This window comes from Brassica napus, chromosome A2 (genome assembly GCF_020379485.1).
Source record: "Brassica napus cultivar Da-Ae chromosome A2, Da-Ae, whole genome shotgun sequence".
NCBI classification, from domain to species: domain Eukaryota; kingdom Viridiplantae; phylum Streptophyta; class Magnoliopsida; order Brassicales; family Brassicaceae; genus Brassica; species Brassica napus.
Window position 1 is genome coordinate 3,570,579 of NC_063435.1, and position 10,513 is coordinate 3,581,091.

Below are 10,513 nucleotides of genomic sequence, written 5' to 3' on the forward strand. Positions count from 1 at the left end.
GATGATGATATTTCCTTATAGTATGTTGCCAAACATCATCAATTAAACTTTGGAAACGCTAATAAATTATCAAAATATGATGCCGTAATTCTAAGATATGATGTCAACTATTTACCAAAACAATGTCCCATACTGAAATGATTACAACAAAGTTAGTGGATGTAATCAAAAATCAAAACCAAATTGAAATGTACTACTACTAGCTTGTTTAGCAACAACAATTTTTAATTTGAGAAAACAAAAGTAAAAGTCGCCGATCTCTAAAAAGAATACTAAAAAAACATAAAAATCAAAGGTCAAATTTAACTTCGGTATAATCCCAAAGTTCTCATAATGAAAAATATTGACCAAAGTACCCCTTCACCCATCATTCATCTAAAAAAGGTCAAAAACTTCCTCACCCTCTCTCTCTCTCCTCGCAGACAAACAAAGCTTTGCAATTTGCAAACTCATTCATTATTATTTGTACCCATCTTCTCTTAACCAAAAAAAAAATGTCTACAGAAGCTAAGAGGTGAAGATATCTTCTCCATCGGACATCAGACAAGCCCTCTAAGTTTTGTTCTTTGTGTTTTGTTCCTGTCTGAAGAAGAAATGGGAAGCAAATGGCGAAAAGCAAAGATAGCTTTAGGTGTAAATCTGTGCCTCTACGTTCCCAAAACGCTCGAAGAAGAGTCGAGAAGATCAAACGACGCCGTTTCGCTTTCTCCGGTAACGGTTCCACGGCCCACGACGCCGGTTCCTTCCTCCTCTGGTCTCAGATTGCCTCGGTCCTTTAGCAAATCTTCATCAAAGGTTTGATTTTTTTATACCTTTTAAGATTCATAGTTTAGGTTTTTATCTCGTGTGATTCCATTTCATCTTTAAAGGTTGAATTTTTCCGGTCAAATTTGTTTGCTAATTTCGAAATTGTTTTAGCAAAAAAAAAAAGTTGTGAAATTTCGTTTCGGGTCACAGTTGGATCGACGGGGAGGCAGCGAATCCAAGGGCTAATATTTTTTGGAACCACCAAATTAATTTAATTTACTTTTTAATTGTTATTTCTATCTATTTTTTTAACTTTATTAAATTTGTTTAATCTTCAACTACTTCTTTTTTTCTAAAAAGTGTTTGGATCTTCACGCACATCAAGTGATCTTTTTGACTAAACAAAAACTCGTTTATTTTTTTTTCAAGGGAATAAAATTATGAAAAGAAGCTTAAAATGGAGAATGTTTCATATAATTAGATGTGGGTTTTCAACTCTGTGACCATCAACTTTTTCTACCAATAGATCTTGTGTTAGAGATTCATAAACTTTCAAAGTATTGACCTTTTTGAAAACTATTGGTGAAAGAAAAATCTTTTTTTTTAATGTCAAATAATAATAATGCCTTGAGGGCTAATGAGGATTAGTAGATGAAAATGTAGACTGATTAGTGAAGACTAGGATGGGTGAACGTCTCTCCTTCAAACCAACTTTATCTTATAATTCGAACCACTATATACTCATCAAGATTTTGACAATACGTAACTGCTCTAAGATAGTAAGATTGGGTTCTGTCTTTGTCCCTGGTTTGTAGTGCCTCTTGTTCTGTCTTTCTCCATTATTTATTGGTAAAAATGAGCAATTTGCTGTGATGTAATTATCAACTCTCCCAAATGGAGCCACTATGGGGTTATAAAGTTTTTGGTGAATAGTCAAGTGCACTACTTCTAAGGACCAATCTTTTTTTTGCATTCAACTTTTCAATTATTGTTGAAAGATACCCTTCTTAATGCTCAAAATTTACTGCTATTACTTTGATATTATCCTTACTATAAACTAAACTGTAAATTTTAAACTTTAAAATACACATAAGCATCTGGTTTGAAGTTCACATTTTCTTTTAACTTTGCTTTTGCATTATTGTTATTTCAACTTTGATCTTTATGAGTTGAATTTGCCTAAAAAGCTTTTAATTACTGATTTGGTTAATACTGTTCTTTTAACTTTATAAAGCTGGTTCTTTGTCTTTTCCTCTCTTTTGTCTATTGTTCTTTTAATTGTTTGACCTCATAGATTCCATATTCTAACAAAGAAAACTACTAAACCTATAATGGTTAAACTCAAACACAAGTCTCTTTGACCTTTTTCTTAGATTATGGTAAATGGAAAGATTCCATTTTGCTCTTCTTTTTATGCATCATTCAACAATAATAGAGCCTCATAGTAACAGAAACAAATGTGTCAGAAAGACTATGACATGACTCACTCATGTCAGTGTTTCATTAGATTCTTTGTAATTACAACAATGACCCTTCTCACTCTGTATCACTTTAACTAAGAATCTTTATCCATATATCTGCAGAAAACGTGTGCAATATGTTTAACGGCGATGAAAGCTGGACAAGGCCACGCCATCTTCACAGCGGAATGCTCTCACTCGTTTCATTTCCACTGCATCACCACCAACGTCAAACACGGCAACCAGATATGTCCTGTCTGCCGCGCCAAATGGAACGAGGTCCCTCTTCAGAGCCCTAACGCTAAGTCCAAGTCCCCTGTAAAACCCATAATTAGACCAAGAGATGATGCTTGGATGACACTACCACCGCGCAGGTCTGCTCAAAACCAACCTTCTCCACGTCCAAGACCCGTATCATCGATCTTCAACACCGAGCCAGCTGTTTTCAACGACGACGAGGCTCTGGAACATCAAAAGATACAAAACCGTACTGCTGAAACCGAGACTGGTGTTACAGGGAAGTTAGAAGTTAAAACGTATACAGAAGTCTCAGAAGTGTTGAGATCGGTTTCGTTTAAAGACTTCGCTGTACTCATCAACCTAAAAGCTCCTTCCGCTGCAAAGTCCTCCTCACGCGCGCCCGTTGATCTAGTGACGGTTCTTGACGTGAGCGGAAGCATGGCGGGAACAAAGCTAGCTTTGCTGAAACGAGCGATGGGGTTCGTGATACAGAACCTCGGCCCGTTCGACCGTCTCTCGGTTATCTCCTTCTCCTCAACATCGCGCCGCAGCTTCCCTCTCCGTCTAATGAACGAGACCGGTAAGCAAGAGGCCCTGCAGGCGGTTAACTCTTTAGTCTCTAACGGAGGGACTAACATAGCCGAAGGGTTGAAGAAAGGCGCGAAGGTTCTGATCGACCGTAGATTCAAGAACTCGGTGTCTAGCATTGTTCTCTTATCTGATGGTCAAGATACATACACCATGAGTAGTCCCACTGGTGGAGGTCCTAAAGGAGGTGATTACAAAACGCTTCTTCCTAAGGAAGTAAACCGGATCCCGGTTCACGCGTTTGGGTTTGGCGCTGACCATGACGCTTCTTTGATGCATTCCATTGCTGAGAACTCTGGAGGGACGTTTTCTTTTATAGAGTCTGAGACTGTTATACAAGACGCGTTTGCGCAGTGTATTGGTGGTCTTCTCAGCGTGGTGGTGCAGGAGCTAAGCGTTGAGATTGAGTGTGTTCATCCTGTGTTGAGGATTGGTTCGGTTAAAGCTGGAAGCTACCGGTTTGATTCGAGTACGGGCACTATAGGAGTTGGTGATCTCTACGCTGAGGAAGAGAGGAACTTCTTGGTGAATCTTGATGTTCCCGTTGTCAACGGCGTCGTTTCGGATCCTATGTCGTTGCTTAAGGTTAGATGTGTTTATAAAGATCCGGTGACGAAAGAGACTGTTGATTTGAGTGATGCTAGTGAAGTGAAGATTCTCAGACCGGTTGTGATGTCGGAAGGGAGTGCTGTTGTCTCGGTTGAAGTTGATAGACAGAGAATAAGATTACGTGCGGCGGAAGCAATCTCTGAAGCTAGGGTTTTAGCTGAGAGAGGTGATTTAACTGAAGCTGTTTCGGTTCTTGAGACTTGTCGTGGGGTTTTGTCGGAGTCTGTGTCAGGGAAAGCGGGAGATCCGCTGTGTGTGTCTTTGTGTGCTGAGCTGAAGGAGACGCAAGAGAGAATGGCGAGCAGACAAGTGTACGAGACTTCGGGTAGGGCTTACGTGCTCGCTGGTCTGAGCTCGCACTCGTGGCAGAGAGCCACGGCGAGAGGTGACATGAGTGATACCACGACGATGAGTTACCAGACGCGGTCGATGGTGGATATGGTGAATCTTTCTCAGACCATGAACTTTGGTTCCCCTTTGGCTAGTTCTAAGGCGAACTCGAGTTCGAGTCCGAATCCACCGGCTAGGAGGAAACTTCGGCAGGCTCTTACTTTTCCAGCGAGGCCAAGAGCTAGGTGATTGCTTGTGGGAAGGGGTTTGAACATTGTGGTTTTTTTTTTGCTTAGTATGATTTTTATTTTGCAATTGGGAGGGGTAGTTTATGTTTAATTTCTCAATTTTGGGGGTATAAGTTGAATGATTAGCTTTCTTGTGGGGGTTGAAACAAAGAACAAGAAAATGGGACAAATGTGGCTTAGGTATATATAATGGCCTTTTTTTAGCAAGAGTGGCTTTATTATTGGTTTCCTAATTATAAAATAATTATAATTTTGTTAATTTGTTTCCTTAATGTGTTTGGAGAGCGTGTGGTTGTGAATCTTGTGATTGTGGAGAAAATGTTCTCCCATAAATATTCTAAAAATTAAATACATAAAACTCCAAAAGTATTCCCATTATAAAAAAAAAAAAACTTAGTATAGCTGAATTTTCTAGTATTCCATTTGGGTGTTCTTGATAACAAAATTTGACAGACTAATGGATTTTAACAGATAATTGATGGTAAAATTTGTAGTAGCTATTAGCTAAGATAATAAATTAAAATTATGGGAAAAAACCAAAACAAAAAACATATCGTGCACAACTGCCATTTTATATGCTTAATGGCTGGGAAAATATCAGGTGAAATAATAGATAAGTTATTTAGCAGATTTTTGAAGAAAATAGATAGTCATGTGTTTATAGAGAAATGTTGATGATAAACCTATTATAAAGGGAAATTGGGGGTTATAGCTATGAAAAAAAGAGTAATTCACACACTAACGTTTTTACCTAACGGATGTATAGACGGCGTCATATATACATAATAATACTATGATGCCCTTTCCAATTAACCGGGTAACTTGCTACAAGATAAATAAATAAAAAAAAAATTTATTGCCCAAAGTGAATCGTTTCTTCTCCTTCTCCCTTTCTTCATCGGTTGTTTCAGGAATTCCAAAGGACCCTGGTGCTTATCTCCTCATACGGCTCCCCTCTCACAGCAATCAACCTTTCATCTTCGTCGTCTTCCCTTTTAATCAACTTCGGCTTTACGGGCGTCTGTGGTTCGGTTTTGCGCGACAGTTTCGGCGGAGAGGACTAACACCGCCGGCATCTCCAACTTCACAGAGTATCTGCTTTCTCAGATCTTTCACAACGCTGTATCATTGTGCCATAGATTCTATTATTTCTATGTAAGTTCTCTGTTTGTGCCATAGATTCTATTATTTCTATGTTAGCTCTCCTAGTTGGAATAGATTCGGGCCTACTGTATTCTAAGTTGATAAATCTAGCTTATTATTTCTATTGCATGCCCGATCTGGTAAACTGAGGTAAAACAATTGATTTAGGGTTAAAATTTTCTCACTACGAGGGGGGGATAGTGATTTTGGAATGAAAAGTCTCTTTTGCGATAAAACAAGTTTAGTTCTGTGTGAAATGGAATATCTTATGGAGCATGTGTGATATCTTGCATATTTGCATTGTTTTATCCATTCATCCATTAGCATTTTCATCATATAGATTAGGATTTAGCCATGTCTAGGTTGCATTTTGCATTCATTGTCCTCATTAGGTGTTGGAGTGCCACATGGAGTTCTTGGGGACATTTGGATGCATTTGGAGCTTAAAGGACGTGAAACAGGTGATCATTGGACGAGCAGAGCATGGGAGCGAGGTTCCACAGCGACGTCATGAGGTCGCTCCAAAGCACCTCTCAGAGCGACCTAGCTAGAGCGACCCCGTGAAGTCGCTCGCCATATTCATCCCGTAGGAAGCCCAGAGCGACGCACCGAGGTCGCTCGCATCTCACACCCTTCTCGGAGCGACCTCCCAAAGCGACACCCCGAGGTCGCTCGCGTCTCTATGGCGAGACGACACGAAGCGAAGCCTGGAGCGACCTCTCAGAGCGACCTACCAAGGTCGCTCCCGATCCAGAGCGACCCGTTGGAGCGACACACCAAAGTCGCTCGCGACCTCTCGCCCGGAGACACCAAAAATCGGCCCTGGAGCGACTTCCCGGAGCGACACCTGCAAGTCGCTCCGCGTTATTTTGCTGCCGAAAATCATGATTTCTTAAGGACCTTTTTGCAATTTATTTTGGACGTTTTGCACTTGGAAAAACCTATGTTTTAAACATCTTTTGTAGCCACCAGAGGCAGATTATCTTTTATCTTTGATCTATTGAGAAATACACAAGAACTCTCTTGAGAAGTTCATCTCTTGGATTTTGATTGTTATGTTCTTGTGTTATTGTTGATTTCTTATCTATTTCTCTACATGATTAATCTGAAATCCAATATGGGTTTAAGAGGAATCATGGAGATTAGTGAGTAATCACCTTTGGAATTCATGGGTTAGGGAGATTAAGGGTGATTAGGTTAGAGTTAGGATGTTTTAGTGTAGATCATTCATATTTCCTTGCTAGTAGAGTAATCATAATGCATCTTCTGAGTTGGCCACTCAGTTGTTGATCCTTAGGCATTTCTCACCCGAAAGGTGTTCGATGAAATGCCCGAGACAACTCTCCTAGGCTTTTAGTATACTTTGCCAAAGACATTTGTTGTTAAAGGTACTAAGATAGCTAATAGACTTGTTAGTAATGATTGCTTTCATATTATTCAACCAAAGACATTTGATGTTTGAGATATGTTAGCAAATGAGCATTCATCTAGACATAGAGCTTGCTTAGAATTGTGTCTAGGCTTAAGGTTGATTGTTTGATTGATCATTTGCCATCCTTAGTTCGATACTTGATCACCCAAGGTCTAATCCCTATGCCCATGAGTTCTCTTTTCCCTTAGTCAAGAAAGTATCATTCTGTTATTTGCTTTCTAGTTTAGTAGTAGTTTAAAACCCATCTAAATCATTGGTTGCACTTAGATTAAGTGAGTACTTGCATTCTCAGTGCTTTGATATCCCTCAGAACTGGTTCGACAATCTTCTATACTACAACATTTGTCTTAGGAGCCTTGAAAACTCCTAACATCAATGTGCTATTTGAAATGGAAAATTTAGTTTTACAGACTCGTTATGTGTCATTCCATTCCTCTGCTATTTCTGAAGAATCATATCAGAAGTAATATACTATTCGCTTTCCATTCCATCAGACCAACTGTTACATTCCATATCTATAAATTATATATTATATCAGATGGTTCAATTCTAGTTGCACATGTTACTTCTTTACTTGCATAGGCTATTTGGAATTGACACAACTAAACATTTAACTTAAGCATAAAGTAATGCATATACTAGTAGCATATCTCATATGATGTCATTTCCTTCAAACTTATAAACTAACATGTGTCTTCATTTTCATTTTGTTCTTTAGGTTTGTCATGGATGAATTGGAAGAGTGTTTATATGTGGTTTATATTAGTCTGTATATGATTTTGTAAAGAGAAATAATATGTTGAACGTAAATAGAATAATATTTATCATGACATCAAATAAAACAAAATACAATGTGATGTTGAATGGGAATGATACATAAATGATGTTGTCTCTTCCACCTCTTTTTTCTAATACCGTTAATCTTCGTTTCTTTCCCCACAACAATCTAAATTTGGTGTAAGCATTACCTCTATCCCTACAATCATAGACACTTCAAAATTTGAACAATATATATATGTACTGTGCTATATCGTTTGTAACATTTTATATTCTATAGCTCATGTAGTATGGAAATGCATATACTTGGGGGTTTAGTTTATGAAAGATTGGGTTTGACATTGGATTAGGGTTTATATTTCCATATAGGGTTTAGTGATTAGTGGATAGGGTTTAATTTATGGAACATTGGAGTTGACATTGGATTAGGGTTTATATTTTTATGTAGGATTTAGTGATAGTTGATAGGGTTTAGTTTATGTACGATTAGAGTTGGCATTGGGACAAGCATTACCACCTTCCATGAAGGCATGACCATATTAGCATTTGAAAAATATGTTAAGATGATCTTTACATTGCAAATACATTTTTGTCATTTCTATTCTATATGCCCTCATGTAGAATGGTAATGCATTTTACAGGCCTTTAAAAATTTGGGTTTAGTTTATAAAAAAATGGGGTTAACATTGGTTAAGCATTTAGAATGTGAAGGAGTATGTTTGGGGTCAGCATTAACTTCTTTCATGTAATTATAGATATATCATAATATTTTTGATATGTACTATGTTATTTATTTATTTTCCATTTTATTTAGGTTTGGGTTTTATATTTGGATTTATGATTTATATTTGGGTTTAAGATTTATTAATTAGAGTTTAGGGTTTAGTATTTAAGGGTTGAGGTGTAATTGGGAAACTCGATTTATTAGAATAATAGCAATGGAAATTACTTGGTCGTTCCCTCAAATTAGGTAATCCTTGCTTTCTTCACCTTCTTGCTTTTGAATTCCTTCAGATGGACTTACAGTGGTAATTAGATGGAATACAACACTTATTGGTACACGTTCTAATTTACACCACTTGTTTAACTCTGCACAGTAAAACATCTCTAATAACTCCGTCTATTTACGTGGCTTCCTCCTAGTCTTTTATAAGGAATAGCTGCAATCCATTAGTGGTCATTTACTGCAGAAAATACATCATCATCTCTGCACAACCATATACATTAGCGTCTATGTAAGTGGTTATTTTAGGTCATGTGCATACACATATTCTACTTTATGTAGTTCATGTGGAATGGAAAGAAGATTCTTCACATGTATCTAGTTACGTTCAAAATATATATTACATTCCATCTGACTCATGTCAAACGGAAAGTTTCGTCGTCTAAATTGGACGGTTTTACTGAACTCGGCTTGACTTTATGTAAACCATTTCATATTTTACTTTCACCATGCACCTTATCACGGTTCTAAAATTGAGAACACCATCACTCCATTGTAAATGAACTTACAATAAATCATTCCACGTACGTGACGTAGTATGGAAAGCAATACAATCGGAATAGGATTTAAGTCATCATCTTCAAATCGCCGTTATGTTAACAGAGACGCTATCTCCCTCACATCTGTTCGTCACTACTCTTGATTTATATCCTCCTTCATACGTGCTCAAAACAGCTGCGCACAATGATCCCTATTACATGTGATTGTTACTGTGGCAGACAAACCCTCCACGTCGTTTACTTTATAACAACGAACCGACAACTTGTTATGGTGAGGGGTATAACCGGATGGAATCAAGCCAAAAAGTCTGACAATGAATTACGTCAAAATCATTGTTACTCTCTTTATTTGTCTTTGAAATATGGCTATCAGGCCAATAAGCCCTATTATAAACCCTCTTTTTTTTTGAACAAAAAAAAAACTATTATAAATCTATTAACATAAGTTTCTGGTATGCTACAAATCCAAGCCGAAATAGGCCTGCATATTTTACTTGAACATCCATCGGGCTTGTTAGCCCATTGATAAAATGAATCCATATTAATGGGACAACTATGGATGATTTGTCGCGTAGTTTGATTTGGACATACACATCAAGTCGTTAGTCGACATTCATATACGCGCAAACAACGCTAAAGGAGGGGCATGATGCAAGTTGCAACGCCAACGACTATACAGTTATTTGCACTAATGTGATATGTCACTACCAGGCCTGATCAGTACTATCTATATTGTTTTCAGTGCATATCATAAAAGATGGCTTGGAATTTAAAAACCGAAGACAGTCGACAGACGACTTGCTCACGTGCTTGAAGCCTTTGTTATTGGATCTCAAGATCTAACTCCAAAATTCTCACAATAAAGTCAAAGTACTTATATTTATAAAGTCAAATAGTTATTAATAGCATTTGCTGGTTAAATCAATTAAAGAATTGTGTGTCAGTTGAATTTTATAACTTTTACATCCACCAAAGTCCGCTCTGTTAGAGGATGGTTGTTAATTTGTTATATAGTGAAATAAAGCGGATCAAGCGAATCAAATAAAACAAAAACGGACTAAGTGGTCTAAATATTTATATTATTATATTTTATTTTATTAAGATTATATTTTTATATTTTAACATATTTTTAATAATATATCTTTAATAAATAAATAAAATTGATAGAAAATAGATCAGTTAATGTACCACATATACAAATGAGTATTTTTGTTTGAGCAGTTATTAATATTTATAAGAAAAGGATAAAGATAGTATTCACATATGAAGAACATTTCAAATTTTCTGCATATATCGGTAGATAGTGATTCCTCATTATTTTTGTCACATTGTAATTTTTTGTGAATTTTATTCTAGTTTTTCTTTCATTATTTCTTTTTGTATACCTATAAAACATATTAAATCATAGGACGATATATATTGTTAGCGTTTCATGG

At 37.0% G+C, this 10,513-nt stretch overlaps 1 protein-coding gene across 1 annotated transcript; it reads left to right on the top strand.

The window, feature by feature from the left end:
• The first annotated feature begins 394 nt into the window (after window positions 1-394).
• Window positions 395-4,481, top strand: LOC106410862 (E3 ubiquitin-protein ligase WAV3-like). The gene is made up of 2 exons (XM_013851488.3): window positions 395-795; window positions 2,331-4,481. Exons 1-2 carry the CDS (start codon window positions 595-597, stop codon window positions 4,221-4,223), a joined length of 2,094 nt encoding a protein of 697 aa, XP_013706942.2. The 5' UTR covers window positions 395-594; the 3' UTR covers window positions 4,224-4,481.
• Window positions 4,482-10,513: the final 6,032 nt, after the last annotated feature.

Bases quoted from the DNA above. Each gene is read 5' to 3' on its own strand.
- LOC106410862 (XM_013851488.3), top strand. From the start codon at position 595: ATGGGAAGCAAATGGCGAAAAGCAAAGATAGCTTTAGGTGTAAATCTG. The intron at 796-2,330 runs GTTTGATTTTTT...ATATATCTGCAG, and splicing joins TTAGCAAATCTTCATCAAAG to AAAACGTGTGCAATATGTTT.